Source organism: Rattus rattus, chromosome 3 (genome assembly GCF_011064425.1).
Source record: "Rattus rattus isolate New Zealand chromosome 3, Rrattus_CSIRO_v1, whole genome shotgun sequence".
NCBI classification, from domain to species: domain Eukaryota; kingdom Metazoa; phylum Chordata; class Mammalia; order Rodentia; family Muridae; genus Rattus; species Rattus rattus.
In genome coordinates this window covers 157,377,011-157,404,538 of record NC_046156.1, presented here as the reverse complement: position 1 = coordinate 157,404,538, position 27,528 = coordinate 157,377,011, and the positions used below count along the sequence as shown (strand labels likewise).

The following is a 27,528-nucleotide window of genomic DNA, read 5'->3' as shown; positions in this document are numbered from 1 at the left end:
TCATATGCTAATATGTAGTTAAGATTTTAATTGCCTACTCTAATTGCCATTGTTAATATTATATCACAATAATTAATTTCTCAAAAACACTATAGGTTTGGAGGGAACTAAATAGAATAAAACAAAATAACAGATATTTATAAAAATACAATATATAATTTTTCCAAAATGTGCTTCTTGTTATGTGTATGTAAAATTTAAAATGTCAAAATAGCCTGTGGTTCAGGGTGGCTGGAAGAAAATCACCCAAATGCCCACCCTAGTTAGATGGGCCTGGAAGAAATCACCCAAGTACCCTCCGTGGGTACCTATAAGGTGGAAGCATAGGAGAGAAAATGAAGCTGAGGAATTCATACACTGTGGGGAAAGGTGAAAATAGAGACTCAATAGCTACGAGGCAGGCAAGAGGAACCTTAGCAACTATCTGAGGTCATGGTGATGTCTGGCCCAGGCTGCCACCGAGGGCCATGTCTGGGTCTGTGGTCCTGCTGTAGCCGGGGTCTGTGTTGATGTTGATGGCCTGAATTATGACCAAGATGTTCCTGGTCTAGCCTATTGCCTGAGGCCTTGTTGATTTCTAAGCACTGTGCTGAACTGTCCCAGCCCCTTATCTTTGCCTGGAGAGCTAGCCTGATCCTCTTTTGCTGTGAGAGAGAGAGAGAGAGAGAGAGAGAGAGAGAGAGAGAGAGAGAGAGAGAGATGCCCTTTCCTTCCTTACCTCTTACATTCACAAACAGGTAGGAGGGCTGGTCAGTGGCTCATGAGATGTGGCCCACTTCCTACTGGCTGCAGCACCTCGGGTGAGTGGACCCCAAGTTGATTGGGCAGCACAGTTGAGTTAGCCCTGGTGGCCTGTGGGGTAGTAGAGCTGAAGGGCTAACCACCTCAGGTACCACCTAGACTCAGATCCACAGCTCTGAGTTGGCCTACACCAACATCTATCCCATCTATGAACTACTGGAGTGAGTGAAGGAACTGGTTCTACAGATACAAAACTGCAGGATCTCATTGACACAGGACATAGCAGGATAAATGAGAGGAGTCCTAGTGTGGATCTAGTATGATGGTGTGACAGAAGCCAGAGACCTGGAAACAGACCAATGACTTGTTGCAATGAACATTTGCAAGAAAAGATGTGTAGACAAAAGCATATACTGTGGGATACACTGTAACACACTGCAGTTTCCATAATGCAATATTTTTGTTTTGTTCTTTTATTTGTTTGTTTTTATTTGGTAGGGTTGCAAGAGTGGAGGGCAGATATGAAGGGACGAGATGAGTGGGATTGAGGTACCTAATGTGAAATTCACAAACAACCAATATAAAGTTTTAAAATATCTAAATAATTTTTTTAAGCCAATGAAATACAATTAAACATAACTTTGTCTTACAGGTATAGGGAATAATAATATATAATTGGTAGTATTTTTAAAGCATTTGTAGTCCCATTGAAATTACTTTCTTTGCTTGTGGAACATAAAATAAAAAATTATCTTAAAATGAAGAAGGAAAAATGGAGATATACAGCATAGTATTTCTATAGGAATTATTTTTACTCTTACAATATTAAAGTTTCACACATTAGTACACAAAATTTAAAACATTTAAGACTAGACTTTAAATTTCATTGTTTATTTGGATAAACAGAATAAAATAGCAATAAGATGCATTGTACCAATTGGAAAGTCATATTATTGTTGGTTATTAAATTTTAGGAAAAAATAAATGGCATTTTAGATGGTCAGTGAAGATGATTTTTATGCCCTGTCACAGGGTAAGTGAAGAAATTCAGTCTTCAATGTCCTGATGTCTGTAACATATTGTTGTGTTTTGAGGCAGTTTGCCTCCCAAAGCTTTCTGAGCTGGGAGCTTGATCCTCAGTATGGCTGCGCTGGATGGTGGAAGCTGTAAGAAGTGTGGACTAGAGGAAGGTAATTTAGTCCTGGGGTTCTATGCTTATGCGTGGGCTAATGCTGCCTCTTGAGAATGGGTCAGGTTTCATAGGACCGGACTAGTTCTCTGGAGGATGGCAGTTTGTGGTGAGTCTGGCATGCATATAAACAACTGTTTTGTGTGCACTGTTCATCATTGCCACATGTCCTCTTCTACCCAGATTCTGTCCTCCCCAGGGCCTGCCCAGAGCCAAGTCTTTGCAGAAGTTTCTTCTTAAGTCTCTAGAATGCCAGCTCTAGATTTGGAGCCCACCCAGGTATGTCTTGCAGAATGGCATTTACAATTTAAAAGTCAATCCTTTATTACTTAAATTCTTTAAATATATTCAGTTAAATTTATAATACAAGAGTAAGAATTAATGTTACATGTTGATTTTGAAGTGTAAATGCATTACCCTGTTTGCTGTGGGAACCCAGAGAAGGATGGGTGCTATTCTGAGAAGGCATCTAGTCATCTGAGGTTCACAATGCTTTATATTATAACGTATACAAAAAGTACCATCTGGGGATTCAAGAGAACCTCTTCTAGCTCCTATAGAAATGAGGTTGGTGTATTTTTCTTCCTAGGATGCAAAGTACTTTACATGACAGTAGATACAGTATTCTTCCTTATTCCCAAACATGAGTCAATTGCAACACCAGCAAGTGCCTTAGCCTTGAGTTAGAATGGCAGCTGGAAACAAAAGAAGGCCAGTCTAATGCATCATTGACCTTGTACATGACAAGAGCATGACATTTTTATGCATATGACACAGTCTACATAATTGCTGATATAAACTGATTTAAACTATAAGGTATAGAAAAAGGAAGGAACAGCTGAACCAAAGGAAACTGTGTGAAAAGATACACAGCAAGGAAGAATGGCTGCCTTATGGGAGTAGTAAAGGAGGCTCTACAGCTGCAATGAAGGGTGGGTGAAGAGCATGAGCACCACACTTTAGAAAACACCCAAAACTCCATTAAGGGTTTGGGTTTCACTGGAAACAAAAATCCTGATCATCAAGTAGCATGGCAAATTTTAAACCTCATAAGGTGAGGTTTAGGTATTATTGGAGTGCTGAGGGTTTCATTTGGCTTTGTTAGATTAATGCATTTTGTACATACTTGGCTCTCTGTGGATGAAAGGTTTGCTATGATTCCTGCATGTATCAAGCCAAAGCTTGATTGCTCCAAGTAGTGCAAGACAGTTTGTAGGAAAGGGTGAATGCTGTGGGTATCAACTTTTATTTCATATACTGAAGATATGTGTTTAATGTAATGATGTCTATGGGTTAGCACCTATACTTTGCATCATACAAGGAAGGAGCTGTTTATGGCCAACAAGATGACTTTGCAGAGATGTATCAAGGAAAGATACTAATTTGGCTGAGTGCTCACTCTACTATCCTAAGCAATATTTGCTGGCCTTCTCCCTCTGACCCCTTTCTTCCTCTCTCCCCTCCCCCCTCCCCACTTCTTTCTTCATGTGTTACTGCTGGCCTCTTCTCTCTGTCTCTGCCTCTGCCTCTGCCTCTGCCTCTGCCTCTGCCTCTGCCTCTGCCTCTGCCCCCCCCCTCTCTCTGTGTCTTTCTCTGTCCCCTCTCTTTCTCTTCCTCTACTCCCTTCTCAACGCTACTTTCCATGCCTCCAAATAAACTCAGTTCTGTACTAGACCCGTCATTTGGCTGGTACATTGGTGTGGAGAGTGATGCTTTAGAATGAGTCCACTGAGGCACTCCTGCCCCCTCCACACACACACACACACACACACACACACACACACAAACACACACCACACACCATACTGCTCTCTACAAAACATATCCTTGACTCTGTAAAACATATCCTTGATTTTATAAGAACACATCACTATTAACTGCCTTATATATTGTTATATAAGTATCAAAAGGACCTGTAGTAGGCACTATTTCCTCCCTTTCTCATAGGAGGTACCTAAGACAAAACAAAAATGTAGGCAAGCAGCCACCTAAATCCTTCTGGAAATTTGCAATCAAAAAAACAAAACAAAACAAAACAAAAAAAACCCCTACAAAATAAAACTCCACCTGTTAAATTCTATAAACAAACATCATCATTGAATTATTAGAAACAAGTCTTGATTCTAAAAAAACACAGTTGATCCTAAGGAAAAAATTATGAAGTTCAATCATTTCCCTCTATTTAATATTCTATAATATTAATATAATAAACTGAATAATATACTATATATGATATAATCTAAATATAATATACTATATATTTAATATGCTATATTTATACTCTTAAAGTAACCATATAGGTTCAGAAGAAACCAATTTGAGTCAATGGACCTTGATGATGAGCTCTTATTTGGTGGATCCGGGAGGATTTCGTCTTGGGACTCATGCTCCCACTTTCAAGTAAAGTGATCAGCCTGACACATCTCAGTTAGAATAGGCACTCAGATAATTCTCCTCCAGCCTTGCCAAGAACAGTGGCCAAATATAAGATCAGGTCCAAATACCTCAGCTGTCACTAGCAGTAAACTCAGGAATCAAGCTTGTCCTTTTCTATAGCATACACTTAGCCAAGCTTCAGCTGACATTGAAGGGGGAGAGCCAAAGTGAGGCTGCCCACCACAGTCACATAGCGTTATGAAAATTGTAAATTTTGTCACCTATTTTTGCATTTTCTGTCCTAGAACCTACTCAATAAAAATTCTATAAAAATAAACATAGTAAAACCTTATGCTTCAAAACACATTTGAGCTGAATTATAAAATTACTTCAAATCCTAATTCATGTTTTTCTTTTTTATGTAATACAAATCTAAATCTTATCAATTTTAATATTTTACATTCAGTTTAATAACATCACCTAGTTGACTTTGCCAAGGGCGTCCTTTGCCTAACTTTCTCCTTTCTTCCCCTCCTCCCCCAATATCTTCCTCTATTTGCATTTACTCATTTGGGGAGAAAAATCCAAAAAATTGCCCAATGAATCAACTTTCCAATGATTCTGCTGGGAGAATGGCAGGAGACAATTATTAATAGCTCTTTTATTTTACTCCTAGTGTTCTCCTACTTGTCTTGTTCCCTACTTGGAAGTATCTTTCCTTTGTGGATAAGCAATTTTGAAATATATAGTTAAGTAAGCTGCTATAACTCAGTACCATGAAGATGATAATGAGCTGATGAGGTTTTCTGAAAGGTTTATTTGAAGATGAGTTCAGATGAGTTATAATTACTTCTTTCTTTCTCTCTCTCTCTCTTTCTTCCTTCCTTCCTTCCTTCCTTCCTTCTTTTCTTTGTGACAAGGCTTTATTATGTAGCCTTGGCTTTTCTTGTACATTGTTAAGGTGCAAACAAAGCATTTAAAAAGATACTCTAGGCATAAACAGTAGTAACATTATAATTACTAGATTACATTTATAATTCATTGTCGTTCTTACTTCAATACTCAGTATCAAATAAATAGTCTTGGTAACTATAAGATTTAGCTATCAGTCTCCTGATTATCCAGGTCAGAGAAAAGTTCCTGTCACAGCTGACAGCCTGGAATGAGACTATGGCTTACCCATATCAACCATCATGTAGCCATAACTTTAAAGTCCCTCTATTAATCTCACACACAGCAGCAGCCATCATGGCGAGCTAGAAACCCAGGCATGCACGGCCCCTTGACTTAGAGCTTAGTTATTTGTTTCTCTGTGTTTGCTTGGATCTTCCAAACTAACTGAGGGCTCCTGATTCCACAGTGCTATTGTGTGGATCAAGTGATCCCTGGTCACAAAAATACCCTGAGACTGACTCCCCTGGCGTCCAGGTTCTGCGTGTGGTCAGCCATTCCACATACCTAGCCGATGAGCTGTCTTGGCAATGAAGAGAGATTTCCTTCTCGGGTTTTGTTACCCACAAGAAAAAGTAAACTGGAAAAGTCACTTTTTATAAAAGTAAAAGTTATAAGAAAATGCTTGCAGAAATCTTGTTCAAGACATTTCCAACACGAGGTGTATCTTTTTGGTCTCAAGATATTCTTGCCCAAACAAGTTTTTTTTTTCCATAATAGATGCATAGAATTGCAAACATCTATTATACTGGCTTCTTTCATGTGAGGCATAACCAGATATTTCTAATTATACCTTTGTTATGCACAAATGGGATATGCCAGTTTTAGTCTCCATTTATGTGGTTTATTGTATTACAAAACACACTAGGACTGAGAGAAAAAACACAAGACCCAACCGATTTCATAGACCTTTTCCTTTTTGTTTCCCTCCCCTGTCTCTAATTATGTCTTGGAGTGTGAAATTTTTATGTAGCATACTCTTTTTTGGCGCTATTCTTTTAAAGCTTCAGATATTCTTGGTGTCCTGAGGTGAACAGAGCATAGCTCCCAGTGTGGTTCTGTCCCAGACTGCTGCTGAGTAAGGCTAGGGTGCAGAGTCCCTCCCTGGCCGGCCGGGATTCGGTGCTGTGCTCCCGAGTCATACTAGACAAACTAAGTTAGGCTGGATGTGAAGCCTAGGCAGTCTACCTTAGAAACTCATCCCGTTAAGGATATTGGGACCGGAAAGCGTGCAGTCCCAGATTCCTCCTCATCTCTATTTCCAGGATTTTACACGTTTTCCGTAGGGGAATCACGCACTAGTCAGAGGATCAGAAGAGCTCTTTCCACCCTAACCGGATTCCTGCGGGGAAAGGAACTCAAGCGTCCAGAGACTGCAGCGGGTCCTTCATTCCGAGGTAAAAGTTTTCTGAGGAAGGCTGCAAGAGCCGTGGGTGCAATTTTTAGCTGCTAAGTAGCACACGGGACTGCAGCCTGAGCCGGCTGCTCCTCCAGACCCCAAGTGAGTGAATAATGGAGGGAACCAACGCTACCAAAGCCGAGCTCTTAGAAAGCTCAGTTGCTTGGTAGTCTGCAAAGGAAACAGAGGAAAGAGCCAGGGCTTTTGCAAGAGCCAAGAAGGGAGCCTTCTGTCCCCCACCATTCCCCCTCCGTGCCTCCTCCCTGCCCCCTCCTGCCACCCTCTCACCCCGACAGCTGTCCACCGCTTGTAATTCATTGGCTCCCCGCCCCGCCTTCCGAGTACCACCCCAATCCAGTTTAGCCCCCTTCCTCACCCGCTGACCTAATAAGGCCATGCACACTGCAGGAGACCTATATAAAAGTGGGGACTTTTTGGAGCTTTTGCCGGACAACAGGAGCAAGCAAAAGCAGGAGCTGTCCAGCGCTGAGAGACAGGAAAGGTGACCATGGCTAAGGAGTGGGGCTACGCCAGCCACAATGGTGAGTGGGTCCAGGACACTACGGGTGTGCCTGCATTGCACAGGTATGCAGGTAGAAATAGTTAAGAAATAGCATAGACTGAGAGTTTTCTGGTGTCCTATGCTGCTTGTCTTTTAAACATGACTCACTGTTTTCCTTTCCATGGAGGAACCTGAAGCTCAGAGACGCACCCACTATCACTAGCTTAAGGTCCGATAATGTATCCGAGAAGTCATTCAGCCCAAAGTCAGGTTTGGTTGAATCTTATTTTGTGAAACTGAACAGTGAGCACTTGGCCTGTTTGAGCTCGGGGGCCCTGTAACAATCTCTGCTTCAATCAAGTCAGCCTTGGGAAAAAGAAGAAAAGTATCCTTTGCAAGCTACAAAGTATCCAAAAATATGTGATCAGTCTGTGATTCATTTCAAAGATAAGCTTTTCTGGTTACATGATTCTCAAGCCAGGGGAGGGAATGCAGAGATTGGCATGCTCTTTGAGCACAGGAAGCAAGGTTCTAAGTAGGTTTGAAATCAAAGCACTGTGTTGCTCAATTTGAACCGGAGACCTTCCTGTAAACACTCTTTGGCTTCTGTATAGTTTGCTGGCATAGTTCACCAGATAGAGGCCTTGGGCTTTACTATTAAATGAATGAAATCCCTGTCATTTACTTCCTAGGTCCTGAGCACTGGCATGAACTTTATCCAATCGCCAAAGGGGACAACCAGTCACCCATTGAACTGCATACTAAAGACATCAGGCATGACCCTTCTCTGCAGCCTTGGTCAGTATCTTATGATCCTGGCTCTGCTAAGACCATCCTGAACAATGGGAAGACCTGCAGAGTTGTGTTTGATGATACTTTCGACAGGTCCAGTAAGTATAGCACTTAGGAAGGGTCATGTGGGTGTTTTCGGTATCTAATGGCAATATGCAGTATGTGAAATGGTAACAGAATTATTACTGCAATAGGGATGACTTTAGACTTGGCTCTAGTTGTAGAGAACTATATTCACATCATGAAGAAGAATGTCACACCCTCTTGTTGCTGCAAAATGGCCATATGCCCATGCTAAAAGTTAACAAAGCACTCCAGAGACAGAGTATGGATCTAGAGGGGAAGGCAGGGAGCCCACGTGGTCTTTCTGACCACTGAGAGACAACATTCTTATGGTTTCTGAGTGGTATGGAGAACAGGCTCCCCCCACGCTGCAAGAAATAAAATAGGCCCTCCCTTCCCTGGTGACTGGAAAGAGGCTAATTAATGTGAAAAGGCAGGCCCACTATGTCAGTTAAAGTGGCCTGGTTTCAGTATCTCACTGGTGTTAACACAAAGAATCTTTGTAGTGAGTGTTTCTGATGTATATGACCACTTTTCCTTGGGCCAGCGTTAGTGTGAAATTGAAACATTCCTGGGAGGGAGGAGGGTTTTTTGTTTTGTTTTGTTTTTTGTTTTTTGTGGGTTTTTTTGCCTACATCAGTAACCAATCTGTGAAATCAAATAAGACTTATCTGAAATATTTTGAACATTTGAATACTAATTTGAAATAATTTGAAATTTCAGAAAGGCTGAATACTCAAGAGGCAAAGGCAGGAGGATTGCCACAAATATAGGGCTAACCCGGTGTTCTGATGAATTCCAGGCCAGCGAGGGCTATAGAGTAAAACTCAAAAATTGCAAGCTTTATCTCAGTGCAAGTGAGTCTAACTGAGAATTAGTCTTTAGTAATTAAGAACGCAATTTCCTAATTAAGTTAAAATTTCCTTTGTTGATAAACATGAATGACCATTCCGGTGATGTCTTAAGAAATAATGATAGAGTGACATACAGCTCCCCCTTCCAGGGTAGGAAGAGGGCAGAAGCTTACTACTTCTTGAGCAATTGTTATATGTTACTCTTTCCTAATTTTTTCCTTCCCTTAAAAGCTGAAGAGTCATTTAGGAGAAAAAAAAAAGGCAAACAATAACAACAAAAAATGAAATTAAAGATCATTCACCAAGCAGAAACACATAAAGTAGCATTTTTAAAAGAAATATAGTTAAATGTTAGAGATTTGATAATTAGATAATACATAGATAAATAATAAATAATTAACAATAAACTAAACTAATAATTACTAATAAATGAATAGTAATTAGTAAATAAATCAGACTCATATCCAACTCATAGCTATTTCAATGATTGGACAGGAAGCTACAAAAAACCAAACCACTTCCCTCTCATCAAGGGATCAAGCTGGTTCAAGCCTAAAATTATTGCTTAAGTCTGCACTGTGGCGTTTCGTGTGTCATGGAGAGAAATCAAGCCTTTCTAATATAGCTGTGATTACAGTGCTATTTGCATTTTCATCATCCTTGGGAAGATATCTGAACCTTTAAATTACTCTCCAGGGAGAGGAATTGAGAGCAAATTACATGGAAATTAAGATATGTGCTGTAGAAGTCCAAACTGATGCCCTAGAATGATCATATATACCCTTCCACCTTGACTAGCTTCCTGGGAAATTCCTGAACTTTTATCCCATCTGACTTGAGTAGACACAGTCTAAAGCAGATGTGCATGAGAGTTCTGGCTTGTCATCTAAGGAAAAACACAGCTAAAAGTAGGACTCGAAAAAGGAATTCCCGCCTGCTCCATGATCCCTGACAGGGACTGTGAGATGAGCTTAAATCTCAGTTAATCCTCACAGTGGCTCACAAAGTGTAGAATTATTATCACCTTCTTAGAGATTCAAAGACCAGTTCAGAGAAGTTGAGCATCTTGCCTGAGATCACACAACTATGAGGGTGTGAACTCAGAATGGTACCTAAATCCTGTCCAATGTGTGACTCTTCCCAACAGTACTGTACTGCTAACCTGTTCTCAGGGCTGTTATAACATCTCTGCTATGTTAATTTGTTTTCTAGAGTGTTAAAATGACAGCACGAGCAAGCAACAATAAGAGAGAAAAGAAAATTCTTACTTTGATAGGTTCTAACTTCGAGTTACAAGCACTGTGGGGATGGTTCCCTGTTCCCAGTATCTTTTCACGCACAGCATCTTCAGTAGAGTTATGGTTTCAGACAGGGCTCTGCAGAGGCAGGCTGAGCTCACCAGTCACCGTGTTATCTTATTCACAGTGCTGAGAGGTGGGCCTCTCCCTGGACCCTACCGACTTCGCCAATTCCATCTTCACTGGGGCTCCTCCGATGACCATGGCTCTGAGCACACAGTGGATGGAGTGAAGTATGCTGCTGAGGTAGGAGGAACTGCCCGATCCACTCTAGGTCTTTAACAATCAAAATGGAAAAATTAGAAACAACTGCACAACTCTTTCTGCTTCAAGCCTTTCGTTGAAGATATTTTAGCTTAAACACAAAGTAAAGCCACCAAATATCCTAGGTCAGAGAGAAGTGGGCAAGTGGGTTATCGTCCTCCATGATTATTTCACAGATTATACTGAGAAAGGGGTCATAGACTTGAATAGAATCAGAGCAGTAGGGAAGCAAGTTCATGTGAAGCACCTATATGCATTAGCTCATTTGATCCCCACTGCAACCTGTTGTACAATGTTACAAATAGGCAACCAATACACCTAAGGGTTGTGTAACAGAGGCAGAGTGGCTGGACCTGGTGCTTTTTGTACAAGCTACTTCAGATACCACTTTTATGAGCATATATAGTGCTTCAAAAACAGCATCAAGTAATTACAAATAATTCTTTCTGCTTGCTTAAGGATGTATGCTTATATGTGTATGCATCTCATTTAAGGCAACAATTTTCAAATGGAATAAGACAGGTCTCCTCTGTTTTCATTAGGAAGCCAAGTCTGTTTAGCATTGACGAGAAGTGAACAAAATTTCACTTTCTGTGCTTTGGTCTTTTCTGAGGTAGATGATGATGAGCACTGGGATGGGACAGGACTGGGGCTGTGGCAGCACACTGTATCTGATCCCTCGGGGCTTCACTGGCTACTTAACTGTTGGCTAAAGAAAACTCAAAAGAACTCCGAGTACTGACCAGGCCTAGCTATGGTTGGCTTCCAGATTAGAAGAGATCAAGGGCATTTAAGAGAGTATAACCATTCCTCCACAGCCAATCTAGAGAGCTAGGGTAGAGAGCAATTAATTATTAGGAATGCCTTTCTGCTAGACAGTTCCTCCACCACTGGTGAAAAGTTCAGACTAATTTTTTCCAAATGAAGAAAAGACTTTGAATACAATGTTTGTATCTGGAAGTATCGCACATTTTTTGAACTTGAATATAACATTTTAGCAGCCATAAACTATTCTCTTGCCAGTGTAACTAACTCAAAATGGACAACCTCACTATTTAAGCTGTGCTCAAATCCTGAATTAAGATAAGCCAGACACTGAAGCTCTAAGTGGAGACAGGAGCTTTCATACCTTTTTCTTATCTGAACTATTAAAATTTCACCAAAGTGTCACTCGTTAATATTTGGAATGTCAGCAACTTCCGTGAAGATGATCAGCAACAACCTCGAGACCGCACACATTGGGGTCTCTTGTAGATAACAGCGCCCATTTCCATGCGGAAGGATTTATCTCACGACCTGTGCTTGTTTGGTCGTTGCAGCTTCACCTGGTTCACTGGAACCCGAAGTACAACACCTTCGGAGAGGCTCTGAAGCAGCCCGATGGGATTGCTGTGGTTGGCATTTTTCTGAAGGTGAGGTGCACACTGATGACTAATTTTTTCTCACTCAGAATGCAGTCCCTTACTAATGTTTAGTTAATGGGTTCCATTCTTTCCTTATGTCTGAGGCATGTACAAGGGCAGACTCAAAGCTTCCAAAGGCAAGAGCAAAGGCTGATGTGTGTTCATTTTCCTTCTCCATTACTCTATTTCAATCACACTGGAAACCAGAAAGCCAGTGCTGGGAACTTCTGGGTTGCCAAATGTCTGGCTAGACCTCTCCTTGGCTTAAGGAGGCCACCACCCACAGGATCTCAGGCTAGGAATGTGTGTGTTGTTCGGCCAACCTCGGTTTAAAGTGGACTTAGTGTCATTAACACATGAACTTCATGGTAACCCAATCTGAATTTTAAGCCAGCAGTGAAAATCCAGCTTTTTTCATTCCAAATGACCTAGTTTGTTCTAGGTTCTAAATTCACTGACTGTGAGAGGAAAGGCAGTGGGTTTGGCCGTGGATACAAAATCTACTCTGGCTTTTACTCTTTTAAAGAATGGGATTACTTTGCAGAGGATCAAGCACCAACATGCAATTTTGTGGTTTTGCACTTCAGAGAACAGAAATCCAAATTTAGATCAGAAAATGTATACTTTACAATCTTCCAGGGTGCATAAACTTATATTTAGCTTAGCCAGAGAATATGGAAGACATAAATATTGATTACATGTGAATGGGGCAAATCAGTAATTAAGGTGATCTTCAATTATGGAGGAGAGGAAAATATCTCATTGAATGTCATTTTCTTACAGATAGGACGGGAGAAAGGCGAGTTCCAGATTCTCCTTGATGCCCTGGACAAAATTAAGACTAAGGTAAGGGTGAATCATTTTCCCTCTGCAAACCTAAGACAATATCAATTGTCATTTTGAATTTCAGGTAGAGCCTGTCACGGTCTGATGGATAGCATGCAAAAGTAGATGTCATGGCCCTGTTTTAGAGCTGAGACCTTAGAGCACTGTCATAGCTGTTATTTCAATTGTCAGTCAGCCTATTAGATAAAGACTTTCCTAGGAAGAAAGTGAGGGGTTCCAGGGTCTCCTTTCCCCTCTCCTACCACAGTGGGCACGGGATCGCTGAGGTTCTCCAGGCCAGCCACTTTCAATCCTGGTATTGTTCTTTCCTGGTAGCCCCACATGTTTTAAACATTAATAGTAAACGCATCTAATAGACACATTTTAGTTGTCTTTGAGATTATTCTAAGGAGCTGCTTTTCGGTGTAATGCTAGAAGTAAGTATTCTAAGCATGGAATGTACTAAAGTGAGTCTTCACATCAAACTTCCAAGAAGTAATTCTATTCCAGTCTAAGTCTCCTCTGGGAGAAAGGACAGACTCTCAGCCCCACCCACCGTGTAAACAAGGAATAAAATATTACACTGACCATGGCAGATAAAGTTGGAACACCAAGCAGATTCCTTTTCATCTGTGGTTTACTAGTGAAGGGCCTGAACCTGTTCAAATATCTGCTTTCCCTTTCGCTATTGAAATCCGTTCTCATGAATGGATAGATGAGGCCTCTAGGGGGCGCTTGGTGCACGTGTCCGCTTAGAGAACCTGTTTGGTGTCTTTCAGGGCAAGGAGGCTCCTTTTAATCACTTCGACCCATCATGCCTGTTCCCTGCTTGCCGGGACTATTGGACCTACCATGGCTCCTTCACCACGCCGCCCTGCGAGGAGTGCATCGTGTGGCTGCTACTGAAAGAGCCCATGACAGTGAGCTCAGACCAGGTGAGCCCAACTGCAGAGCCCTACGTGTGAATTGTGAACTACAGACAGCTAGAGCTGAAATAGCAGTAGAGAGCCAGATTGGTGGTGTGGTCCTCAGACGTCTCACAGTTTGAGCTGTAGAAATACCCTTAGCTTGTTCTGTTCAATTTGGGGAAGCTTCCCAAGGTTAGTCAGACAATACAATTCCAAAGAGCCAGTGGGATCCTGAACACATACATATTCATTAGTATGAGTGAAGACTGCTAGGTAGCAAATTTGGGTCTGAGGAAGAGAAAGGTGCAGAAATGACTTCACAAGACACCTTTGGAGAGATGTTGCATTCTCCAATTTTTACCAAAAAAAGACCCTGAGGCTCAGGAACAAAACTATTTCTTCACAAGGGCAACCAAGTGCAAAATCCTTATTCCAGGCCCAGCCTGTCTACTTCCAAGATCCCCTAATTTCTCATTTCACGCCTACTTTATTTCCATTTACCTAAAGAATGTGCTGACAACATTTACAAGGCATGACTTCAAGGAAAGCTGAATGGGTGTGGACACGGAGAACATAAAGAAGTGAACCCCACAGGCTTCACAGCCTGGAACAGGATGTCTCACAGTAAAATCAGCCTACCAGCCTGACTCCTTGGCTTAAGAAGGAAGCTTGTATGTTTGTTTCTTCCAGGGTGGACGCAGGAATAAGCCAACATTTCAAAACAAAAATCGAGATTCAGCTTTAATAGTCTGATTAATCTGTATAAAGGTTTTAAAAGTACAATGACAATTTTTAAGGGGGTAAAGCTAAAAGAAACTTTAATACTGACGCATATTATATTTTGACATTAACATTATACCTACGATGTTCAGAGAACAACTTGCAGTCCTGGGTTCTGGGCATGGAGCTCAGGTTGTCAGGCTTGGCCATAAACACCTTTACACACTGAACCATCTCCACTGCCAAGGCATCATATTTTAATGAGAATTCCCTATTTTCTGATCCTTTAAGAAAAAAAAAGTTCACAGTTTAACAGTTTTTTTTCCTAGTCCTTTAAAAAGTAATTCCATAAATACCTGACTTGATTACCCAGTGGGAGCCTATTAAAGTTTTTCTTACTTCAGGCATATGCTAAATCCTCATCTCCTTCTATGTAATATATATATATATATATATATATATATATATTTCATGCTGAACCCTCAATTTACAGTCTAAGAGAAATTCGGGTGGGGAAGGAGTTATCCAGAGAGCAGGGAATTCTGGATGTAAGGAAATGTCTATGTTACGAACGGTTGCTTGCAAACTCAGGACCTATACCTGGAGCCTGGTTTGTGGTTTGTCTGGCCCGGTTAGAAAGCCTGTGGTTTCTAACAGTCTGCTTCCCCTTGCAGATGGCCAAGCTGCGTAGCCTGTTTGCCAGTGCAGAGAATGAGCCCCCGGTGCCTCTGGTGGGGAATTGGCGCCCTCCTCAGCCGATCAAGGGCAGGGTGGTGAGGGCCTCCTTCAAGTAAGGCTCTGGACGAGCCCTCTTCAGGAAAGGAATTCTGCCCCTGAAGAGCTAGCTTGCCTCCTCCTGGTGCTCCCTGCTCCAAGCTATCCTACAACACTGAGAGAAAGAAGAGACGCAGTCAGATGAAACCGCAGTGCCTTTTGACATGATCTAACCCAGAAGCATGAATTTCACACCTAACCTTTTTAATAACTACCTTTTGTAAAAAAAAATTAGTATTTCTAGTATAAGTTCAGTGAAGAAGAAATAGATGGAAAAATTACGACAGTGACAGTGGCTTATTAAGCATATTAAGTTTCTCAGAATCTCAGCACTCCTGTTTTCAGGCTGAGTTACTGACACGTGATGGGTGCATGCTATGTATGTGGGTATGGAGGCATGTGCCCACCTTACCACATTTGAGTGAAAGCACAAGTTAAGACCACTGTAGATTTCAGAAGGTGAATACATAATGTTTACCTCAAATAATACATCGCTACTCTATCACTTTTTAAAAATTCGCCTACTACCAACTTCGCCTGGTTTTAAATTACCGATAAACACAAACCCATAAGGCCAGGTCTTTTAAATCTTTTGATCCAGCATTTAAATTTCTTCTTCATAAAGATGGTTTTCTTTGCCCAATCTAGGGTCATTTATTTTTTATTTCACTACTTTAATCTTTGCATGCCTATTAAAAACAAAGCAAAACAAACAAACAAAAAACAAACAAACAAAAAAAAAGCTGTCTCTGGTGTCTTTTGAGTTGGAAACTGGAATGACTGGTTGCTGAAACAGGAAGGAGGGAATGCCAGCACTGAGGCTGAGAGTTTGTATTGATCATTGATCGCAGAAGCAATAAAGATGGGATGGGAATGAGAAGAGTGTGCATCTTTTTCGTAAACTGAAAATTTAGAGTAAACATATGCAGGGACAAGTTTCACTGTGGCATTTTCATGCATGTTAGTAATTGTATTTAGATAATTCAGCCACGCTTCGATGCTCTCTCCCTGTGACAGCTGCCCCCAACAGTCCCCTCCCCTGCTTTGATGTCACAGAAATTCCATTGTCCCTTTCTTTAAGATCTATCTCTTCCTCTCCTTTGTGAGCCCTTTTCTAGTTTCATGACCCCCCCATATATGTCTATGCACATACAATTTTAATCCTAAATTTTAGCTATGAAAGATGATATTCAGTATTTACCTGTCTGAGTCTGGCTTGTTTTATGTAATAAGATGGCGATGTGTATGCACAATTAATGGGAAAGCAGTATAAATGACAGGATGAAGGAAGGCCAGAGAGAAAACCTCCCAAGTGTGGTTGTTGGGTTTTTTTGTTGTTTTTTTGTTTTGGTTTGGTTTTTTTTGGAACTGAAGTAGCACTAAAAGACTCAAATTCTGAGTTCAGATGCTACCATCTTCAGGAAAGGGGCAAGGCCATTGGTATGGGAGTCTGACCAAACGGTCAGCCTGGGCAGTGGGTGTTGGTCCATCTATCTCATCATGTGAATGCTCCCAAAGTGTCAAGTCAACATTCTCTAGGATTCTGGGCCAGTGAAACAAGCTAGTGTTCCTTTTAGGCATAACATCATCTTTTTAAAAATGTACTTCAACATGACATGTCCCAACAATGCAAAAATGCATACATATTTAACTTTTAATACATTTAATATTTCTAAACACAAAGTCCAGTTGTACAGTCAAACGTTGGTTGTCTTTCAGCACTTCAGTGGCTGAGAAGTTAGCAACTGTACAAAAGGGATAAGCAATAAGCACTGAGAACAGTCCCGGGTCAGGAGAGCCCTGAGACGCCGGAAGTCAAACCATGTGATAAAGTCCTGTGAGGCTGGAGTTATTTAATAGATTACCACTTGGGTGAAGTAAAACCAGGTTGGTCAGTGTGAAGAGGATGTGTTAATTAAATCCCTTGAAATTAGGAGGTGTGGAGCTCTGATCATTAGTGGTAATACACAAGCTGCTTGTCTCAGGGCATTTAGCTTGTAATGTTCAGAGCTCTGTAAAGACTGTATCCATTATGTAAGCTATGTGTGGGAGGCACATGGTTTCACATTGATTAGAAATGGCTACGATTCTCATACCTTGCTGGACAAGGCTGAAGGAGGCTGTCTCCTTGGACCTTAAGCTCCAAGAGGTAATAGGCTCTATTTCCACCATTGGCACCTAATACTGTGACCAGCAGCATTTAACCACTAGCCATGTTTTAGGTGAACAGATGAGGGGTCCAAGGAAGAATTAGCCTCTGGAACCTCTCATACTTACGAATACTGCTTTTATTCATCTCAGTTTATTTTATATCTTCTTGGAATATCATTTCATTGACTTTAGGTAGAAACTTCACAGTGCCCAATCTGCCCACACTGCCAGTGATTAAGAGTGCACAATCTTACCCTGACTCCCAGCTTCTCGCTGTCTTTAAAGTTTGCTGCCACAATAAGCTTCTTTTGGAGTATTGACAACAGACACATGCTTCTGCATTCAAGGCACCATCACTTTCCAGATTAGGTACAGGCCTCCAAACAATTGCACTTCAGGCTTCTGTAGCTTGCAGAGCAGTTTACCATGAGCTGCCATTTAAAAAGGCTCTGGAACCCGCCAACCTTATTCTTCTGGGTATAATTGCAGGTATCTTAATATTGCAGAGAGGGGAGAAGCTGATGTAAATTAAGTGTTTCATAATGTTCAGATAATGGCATGCTTAAAAGCCTACAAGGAGAGCAATGCTGGCAGCAGGTGAGAGGCTGAGGGGGGCAAATACATTTTAGCTCCTATATTTGTAAATTATATGATTGGAGACTCCAATATAAAATGTTTCAAAATGTAAAATGAGTGACTCGTTTTGTAGAGGAATGAGAACTATTACATAGACAGTGCATGTGTAGACAGCTACAGTTCTCAGTATCTAACGCGGGTCATTTATATCATTAAACAAATCTAGGTGAGACAAACAAGCCATAAATAAGTACGTGAGAGACAAGAATAATAGCAAACACAGGCAAAATTGACCTAAAAAATTAACTGCATAGTCCAATAAACACATTAGCTGCATTTAAAGAAAATTAGTTCTAGACTTTCTTCAATATAAGAATGAACTCTAGGCATATATAGTATATTATTTAGCATAAAAATTATAAAATGAGTAAGAAACAAGAACTCTATAAATCAGATTTTAGTTCATACTTAACGTATATAAACGTAATGAATTTTAATAAATGAATCCCTGGGAGTAAGACTTAAATTCTAAGACCTAACCACGTTTACTTGTTATTTTCACTTTGAACACTAGATGGCAATAAACTCTCTGCTACAAAATAATGACTGACCCTTAAAAGCCACCCTGTGTTGCAAACATGTTGATGTCTAAGTTGCTAAGTTTTTCAAAGTTTTTTAAATTGACACCATGCTTCCTTTGCTTACAGGTTTAATACTATCTATTAATAGCGACTGGCCAAAAAGATGAAGAATTTTTACTTATTCTTAAGAATCTTACCTAATAAAAGGGGATTGAGGCTAACTGGAAAGCACTTACTGAACTGAGAGACTGATAAGCACTGAGCATATAAAGTCTTATTTAGCGTGTAGAAGGACGAGAAAAATTACACAGCATCTGCTGGACAGGAGACCACGGGGGACTGTAGTCTGTGTGCCTGTGTGGATGAAAACAGTATTTATAGGGAGAGTTATTTTAAGAATTAAATCAATACACTTAAAATATAAAGAAGTGTCATTCTGACAAATTTTTCAGTAAGATTTAACATTTACCTTTTGAAAATTAATTTGTGTGTGTGTGTGTGTGTGTGTGTGTGTGTGTGTACGCACTTAGGTGGGTAATGAAGTGGTATGAGTGTATGAGTGTATGCACACTTTTGGGCCTCAATTCATTCCTTTCACTATGTAAGTCTTGGAGAATCAAACGTAGGTCTTTAATCTCGGCCGTGATGATATTAAAGCAATTACCCCTGTACTAAATATGCAGCAAAGGAAACAGAACCAACACACTGCCTAAAGAGGTAGTTTGAAGGAAGGTTAAATAATTCTTCCCAGGGAAGTTTCTGCTTTGGGAGCTCTGTTCTTTCTGGAAGACATGTATGATTAGTCAGATAGTCATCCAGAAAATCAGGAAGAAAGCAGAGGCCAAACAATTATAATGTTCATTTCTGTGTGACACTGGCTTTTCAAATGTCATGAAACGGGGTCCCCTACAGTGCTTTGTGAGGGGGAATAATCCATCTTAATACCTAAGGCAGAAAGACTCCTGTTGGGAAATTAATTTTGAGCGTGCCGAAGCACGTCCTAAAGTGAGGATGCCAAATGCGCTGTACAAATCACGGTGGAGGCAAGCATCCATGCTTCTGAGGAGTCTCAACTCTAATGGAACAAAGTGAAGTCAAACAGTGTAAGCATATCATCTAGGATCAAGGGGATGGCCAGCGCTAATGAGATCATCTGCAGATGAGAGGGTGTTTAGCAGGTACAACCTGTGACAGCCTGGCCAGGTAGATAATCACAGGTGATCAGCCAGAGCAAGAGCGACTCTAACAGCACAGTCCCAGGGGACAGGGTGCACTGCGGCAGCACCAGCCCAGTGATCTAAAAGCTAATTTTAGCCAGTTGAGAAGCCGCTCTGCAGTAAACAGGGAACCGGGTTCTCCCTTGTATATGAATCAGTCCCAAGCAGAGGAACCTGAAACCTCAGGGAAAATACATTTTTCCATAAAGTAAACACTTTCTCTGTTCCAACTTGGCCTGTAAATTTCTGTCGCATCCATGCGCTCTTTTGAAATTTGGACAGTTCCAAACACGTTTGTTAGAGGAAAGTCACTCCCTAAAGGCCACTTGATTCCCATGGAAGCATAAAACAAATGGAAGTGCTGGAAAGAACAAGGTTCACAGAAATCACACTTCTGCCTCTCTGTGAGCAACTTAGAGCAAGACCTCAGGTCACCAGGGGCATACCTGGATGGAGCAAGAGCCCCAGAGAAACTGGCAAGGGGGATGGGATTGTACAAGCCAAACAGAGCCAAGTTAGAGTAGGGCCCAGTGCTGGGTAGAAATGAGAGAGAAATGATCCACACAGTTCAGTGAAAATAAAGGGCCTACAGCTCTTCCTCTATATACTGATGGGAATAGCATATGTATTTGAAGTCTCTATGTGAAATGAAAGGTGGTATGGGTTGGTATGAGTGTGATGTATGGAGGGGAATGGGGGGCGCAAGGTTTTATGGCGGTATGAACTTGATCTTGAGACCTGAGGACCTAAGTTAGCATCAGGGACCTGTTAGAACTCAAAAAGTATTTGTCTAACTGATAAGGGATAAATGGATGGTAAAGTGAGACTTGTACAGTATTGTTTGCTAGTCTTTGTCAGCACTCTTGTGAAAGTTATTTCCTCACCCTTTGAAACGCAGAGATACCTCAATGAGGTTTTAGAATATTAGAGAAACCAAGTTTTTTAATGAAGAAAATGCATGGGTAAAAGCAGTTTTACATATATCTAAATGATCATTGCTTTTGAACCGAAAACTGAACTCAGTAGAGAAGAGACGTGTTTTAGGAGATAGAAAAGGGAATTCTGTACTTGGGGACTTATCTCCTTTAGCACCTGCACTCCTGTGTGCACACTGGAACGGGCCTGGCATCGTGCCTGTGGATTAGGCTCCAGTAGCACTTATTTGTATCATCATCCCGATGCTTCTGTCTTCCCGGGCTCTCTTTCTTTCTAGAAGTTTCTCTAAATTTCTTCAGTAGTAACTTTAGTTCCCTAGTTGTTTCCAATTTTGTGTGAGGACGGTTAAAGCAATTCCATATACATGTTAAAGAATCCTCTTCCTAGACCTACTCTTTGCCTCATGGTCAGAAATCAGAGAATAGAATGCTTTGGAAGTAACAGTAAGCACTCCTAAGTGCTACACTCCACTAAGACAGTGAGTTCAGGGACATGACCCCTCTACAGGGAGCACAGACAAAAATACTGTCAAATCGTTCCTGTACTTATAATTACTATTCAATACCTTCTTATTATGTGTGCATGATACTGGTCCTCAACCTTGTGCTCTACCACAAGCTGCTACATCCTGTCTCCTCTCTGTTGTTGTTGTTGTTATTTAATTTTGAGACAGATTTGCATTAAATTATCAAGGTGTGTCTTGAACTTGTGGTTTTCCTACTCAGCCTGTCTGGTGCTTAAGACACTGGGTATAAGCACCACAAGGCCATATTCATCCTTAATTTTTTTAAATAAAGCTTAGAATATTTTTGGAAAAATAAAAACTGATATTTGACCTTAGATAATAAATTCAGAGAAAGTAGTATTATTTTGGTGTGGGAAGGTTGGGTGATCCTTTGTGCCTTAGCTCATTGGTTGATTTGTAAATTTCTAGCAGCCTACTGAAAATCCTTTTCTTTTAAAGAAATATTTTAATGACATTTTATTAAAGAAAGTCTTAATTTCTCCCATTTACTTTGTTTTCTTTAAAGGGCCTGTTGTCAAGATTGCGAGGTATGCTGAGCTTCTTGTCCTTAGCAGCCTAATTGATAGAAAACATAGATTGGGCCCCAGGAGGGAGAGAGAGTTCCAGAGGAGTCGGGAAACAAGCAAGGGCTGAGAGAAAAGACATGGCCAGAAGCAATGCCTCTATCTGAGCAAGCATTTGACATGAGACACATGTTATGAATACATATACACATGTGACTTTGTAAAGCCTCTTCTCAGAATGAGTCTATGCTTTTCTAATGTGCTTATGTGTCAAGAGTACAGGAGATCAAACCAGGTCAATAGGCTACTTGGATGCATGAAGGAGAAAAGAACAGGAAGAAAAGAACAGCCTCTGAGCGTGGCACGAAGGAAAGGCTAATTTGGGCTGTGACTACCAACAGGAGAGCTTATCAGGAATAGGCATGGCCAGCAACACCGGGGAGTGCTCACTAGAGATATCAGCACCCATTGGAAAGGACACTTAGATAACAGGGCTTGGGGCAGGTTACCTAGAGCGCATGGCTGTGTGCCAGCCGACCTGGGACCCACCATGACTCCAGGCATATTTGGGATAGTGTGAGTGAGGCACACAACCCCCAAATGGGACCTTTTTTTTTTTAAAGATACATAGGCATACATGTAACTTATATATCTTTTATATAGTTTTATAAAATAAAAGTAGATAATTTTAGAAGATGAAAAATTAATCATAAACACAAGTCCCATTTTCTTCCTGCCCTGGAGGAAGGAAGCATCATCATGGGTACCTCTGAACTGTGGAGTACTTTTTGTGGAAAGCTGGGTGGAGTTTTCTGCTTACAAGAGTAGCAGTGGTCTCCTGTCTGTCTGTCCAACCTGTTCAGCCCCATGCTTTCTCACTCTGTGATCCATTATTTCATGCACAGCTTTACCAAATGGGCACCTGAAAATGAAATAAAGAGAGTCTTGAATTATGAATATTAGAAAAGCAGCAAATCCTGCTGTGGTGGAAGAAGGGAAGCATTTAGCCTTGACTCTTGAGCAGTAGAATTTGGTGGGTGTATTTTGAATTGGTTATAATAACCCTTTCAGTTTGGCCAGACAATGCAAAAAGAAAGGAAGAAAGAGAGAGAGAGAGAGAAAGAGAGAGAGAGGGGGGAAGGAAGGAAGGAAGGAAGGAAGGAAGGAAGGAAGAAGGAAAGAAAGTTAGTTTAGACGGTACCTGTTGTTGTGAAAGAATGGAGGAAGGAACGAAAGGAAAAAGGAACCGAAGGAGGATGAGGGAGGAAAGTAAAGAATAGAAGAGACAGAAGAGAGAAAACACATTTTGTCATATATGAGACAAGTGACATTTTGTCTGTCCACTGAAATAACATCCAGTTATTCATTCAAATTTGTGTATTTATCTTTTAGACACAGTACTAAGGTGGGTCAGGAAGGAGAGACAGGGGCATAGAAATACTGTTGATAGTTACAGAGTATGATTTTGAAAGTTTTGTGTTAAGTGGTAAAAATGCATAAAATTATTTTATGAAGCAAAGAAAAAATGCTTAAAGAAAATGCTGCCAGAATTCAAAGTCAGACTAATTTTCTTAGCTTATACGCTTTCTTCCTGAAATCCTGATTTTGAGTAGTACAAAACTTTTCAAACAATTTTTGTCTGAATAAAAATATCTTCTCTTTCTGCTTCTAAATTGTCTTGACAAAGCATAAAACGAGAAAACCAGTTATAAAATGTAACGAAGTCCATTCTCTGAAGCCCACTCATACATGTTACAGGTCTGGGTGATGCTGGCTGTGTGTGCTGTCTGCTCCCCTGTGAGTAAAACTGCTGACTCTGGCCTCCTGCCCTTAAGCAAGAGGAAGCATTTAGTTCTGATGCCTTTATTCCTGCATGGAAAGTGTTAGCTTGCTTGTGTTAGTAAGAGGAAGCCAGAAATTCCCCAGAGTGGTGATTTATTGGTAAAAGAGAAGTTTAATCATGCGGTGAAGCTAATGCTCACCTAACAAGCTGTTAGGATCTGGGTGGCACTGGGTGCCCATTCAAGCAGCATAAACTGACAATTTTCCCAGGGTGCAGTGGTTCTATTTTTTTCTCCCCAATGCAATGAACCAAGGGTAAGTGAGAGAATATTAGCATAGCACTCTTGTGGGTCTCAGATGTTTTTAATACAAAGATAATTATCATAATTGTTTCCCAGACCTTTGAGAAAAGAATTATCTTATAGTGTGTGTGTGTGTGTGTGTGAGAGAGAGAGAGAGAGACAGACAGACAGACAGACAGACAGACAGACAGACAGAAGAGACACAGAAAGAATAAACCCAAGACCAAGACTCTGAATGTGCTAGAAAAGCATTCTGCCTCTGGGTTCTATCAAACTTTTACAGTACAGACAGTCTTATGTCAGGATTTCACAGAGTGACATAGTGGGACTTTCCTTATTTGAGGGGATATAACCCAAGACTTCCAGTCCTACCTCAAAATGTAGATAGAAAACACACACACAAGAATATTCTTACTCTTAAATATTCTGCAGCTTTGGCACCAAGTTCCAGAGTTATTCTGTCCTCCCATGTTTCATGCCCTGCTTACAACTTTTGTGCTATGGGTCATCACTATGTAAAATAGGTATTACTTGAACAAAATCCTATGATACCTGGGTAGTCAATCTGGTAAACAAGATGTCTGCTAAATAGATATTGGCAGGTAGTGTTAACAGCATGGATTATATTGGACAAAGGATAGTTCATGACCTGAGTGAGACGAAGCAGAACATTGTTGGATTTCACAAGAGTACAGGATGATAAAAATCTTATAAATTGTCTATTTTAGGAATTTCTTACTTACTACTTCCTGTACGTGGCTGACCATGGGTGACTGAAGCTAATGAAAAATGGGTAAGGAAAGTTATACTAGACAGGTAGCATTGGGGGTTAATAGTTCCCAGTGTCTTTCCTGTACATTGGAGCATACGTAGTGCATCTTTGAATTGTGTCCATTGGATGCCAGCTACATACCACCCCTGTATCCCAAAGTGGGAAAGCCAGAAACATATCTAGTGATGGTCAATGTGCCTTATAAGGCAGATCAGTTGAGAATGGATGTTCTAAAAGGATGTCGGCCTTTATTGTATTTAGAGCATTGTGTGTAGTAAATGGCAATTTCCCTGAATCACCAAATATTAAAAAGGTATAATTTACAGACTTGTCTAATTCTCTCATTTAATTTTTCCTTCCACTTCTGTGTAAAAAGGAAACTTGTTAACATACTTGAGTTCATTGACTACTTTGGATGGATTTAGTTCTTATAGAAGTTAAATATTACCAGGTATCATGAAAAAGCAAAGACATTCTTTAAAGGTCTTTAAATTTAGAAATGTACATACTACAAAAATTTTTTAATCTAAAAAACAGCTTGCTAAGGGCAGTTGAACTCAACTGTTTGTAGATGTAAAGTTAATGTTATCTCTGAGCCATATTTTAGTTAGAAAGACTTTGGCAGGATGATGTAAAAGTGTTTGGCATGTTAACACAACTTGGCTTTCCAGAGTAGGACTGCACATATAGTTCTTACACATTGTTATACCAGAACCATAAAGCAGGGTCCTTGACAAGGAGGATTGCCCTGACAGATCAAACCAGAGTTGCCAGTAGGGTTCACACCTGGCTCTCCTGCTTGCTAACAGAGTGACCTGTACTCAAGAAACTTATTTCTGTCCCCCAGTGTCCCTGCTTCAGTATAAACTGATGTGAAGCAGTTAGAACTGTATCGGTAGATACATACTTTTATTTTTTTAGAGTTGTATTGATAAATTAATACTTTTAGTAAGTTTAGAACATAAAAACTCTCATTAAATGCTCTTTTCCATTCAAGTTACTGGCACAGAAAAGACAATCTTATATTTTACTGAAAAGTATTAAAATAATAATTCTATTATTTATCCAGGCATGAAACCAGACCAGTCCTTTGAGATCGCCCAGACCCTTTTTCTTATAATGACATTCTGGAGCTAGAATTCTCCCTCATCAGTTTACAATGGAGCAAGGGAAGTTTCGAGAGCCTGCCTATTTTTGCTCAGGGCTACACTGAAGCCCTATGGTGGACTTAGCTCACACAGAAAGCTTAATTATAATTTCACAAACGGGCACTTCTCCTGACAATAGCAAGGACACGAACAGAGGAGCCAATAACACAGGAAGCCTCAGCTAAGCCGCATGAATGAAATTTATTGCTCAGCAGCCCTGGGCATGCTAGATACATTGCACGTATGAACACACGGAGGCTTGAAGACTGGAATAAATCATGTAGGCTTATGCAGTAGGTAAGACCTAGAGACTCAATACAAACCCACAGAACCTGGCTTTCATTCCTTTAGAGGAATGCTGGTAGAATCACAAGCCAAAAGGGAAGCCAGAGCTAGAGCTAGATGACTTTCTAGGTGAGAGGGACTTGGACTCTTTCTGGAAGTGATTCTTGGAAAGAAACACACCAAAGGCATGGGTTGCAAGAGTCACACGGACCCTCCATCTTATTCTTGTCTGTAAAATGAAAAGTTGGAATGGATTGCCTAAAACTTTTAAGTGTCTTAGTTATAGTTTGTGTCATTCTCTCCTTTGCATCTGCCCCCTGGCTTCCTCATACACTAAACAGAAAAGCTCTCCCTGGTACAGTGGTCTGTGCAGTTCTTTTGGCTGCAAGTCCTGCCTGGCTGATGCAGCTGCTTCTCTTCTTTTTGTTGATCCCAGTGGTAAAGCTACAAACTTTTCTGTTCTAGAAACGTCTTTGTGCAGGCCTTTATACTTATTTGCTGTTCTTGAGCTGTTCTGTTCCTGGTCATGTCTTACTGACTCTTTAAGGGTTTCCTTCACAAGGGCTTCTAGGACCCTCAGCCTAAAAGTGGCCTCTTCTCCTGTGCCACTCTACCTCATTCCTGGTTCATGTGCTTCATACTCATTGGCATGGTTGGAATTCACTTGGATTGTGTTTGCTTACTGTTCCCTACAGCCTCTATATCCATTCATCATGGTCTACAAGAAGACCAGCATCAATTTGACATGGCAGCAGCCCAAAGTAGCATTTGAAATCTTGGGAAGTGAATGGACTTCCACCAAAATATGGAAAATACGGAGCACTTAGTAGCTGCTCAAGAAATACAATAATAAAACGATAACTCATATTTAATAAGCTATAATTGTTGGCCTAATGTCAACCCCTTTTATACATGTTATATCATTTAGTTCTTACCATGACCTTGTGACATGAGTACCATTATTATCTTAGTATTATGGTTGACTTGCTGAAATTTAATTCAGAGCCACCTTAGGGTACACAGTGAAACCATACATAATATATATGTCATCATGTTCGTGTCCTAAATATTCTTCATTCTCCCCACAAAAAAAGTCCACACAGGTGGAGGCTCTCTTTCTCTTTGGCCAGATGTTTACTTTTTATATTGATTGCATTGTGTTTTATACAGCCCTGTTTAGGACAAACTCTAAAGCCATAATTTACTGACTGCTTCAAGTGGCAGGTGATTAATGTGCACTTGCTAACTGAATTCTTATAACCCTAGCTGGTTGCGATTATTTTCATTTCCCCCATGAGCAGCCAACAGCATATTGGGATGGTGGGTTACAAACCGATGATTAGATAGTTGTGTCAGTTTAGAATGTTGCATCACAGACAGTAGGCTAGGGAGATGTGTACATACAGGACTCTAGCAGTCCTGTGAAGTGAATGGCTCTCAGTCTTCCTAAAACCTTAATACTCTAATGACTATGAAACTACCTACTTATGTCATTAATTATTGAATAAATCATTTATATTTCTTTGTAAAATATATTAACTACCGGTATTTAGAGTAAATCAAATGCTTTCTCATTTTGTTTTAAAATTTTGATCTGATTTATCTTAAAGACTTTTTATTATAATAATTGGAACATGTTTTAGTAATTTTATATGATTTTTCCTGGTTATGTTATATATTTATAAATATG

At 40.5% G+C, this 27,528-nt stretch overlaps 1 protein-coding gene across 1 annotated transcript; it reads left to right on the top strand.

The window, feature by feature from the left end:
* The first annotated feature begins 6,375 nt into the window (after positions 1-6,375).
* Positions 6,376-15,787, top strand: Ca3 (carbonic anhydrase 3). The gene is made up of 8 exons (XM_032898703.1): positions 6,376-6,654; positions 7,065-7,198; positions 7,851-8,048; positions 10,293-10,411; positions 11,749-11,841; positions 12,616-12,678; positions 13,437-13,592; positions 14,960-15,787. Exons 2-8 carry the CDS (start codon positions 7,165-7,167, stop codon positions 15,077-15,079), a joined length of 783 nt encoding a protein of 260 aa, XP_032754594.1. The 5' UTR covers positions 6,376-6,654; positions 7,065-7,164; the 3' UTR covers positions 15,080-15,787.
* The last annotated feature ends 11,741 nt before the right edge of the window (positions 15,788-27,528 follow it).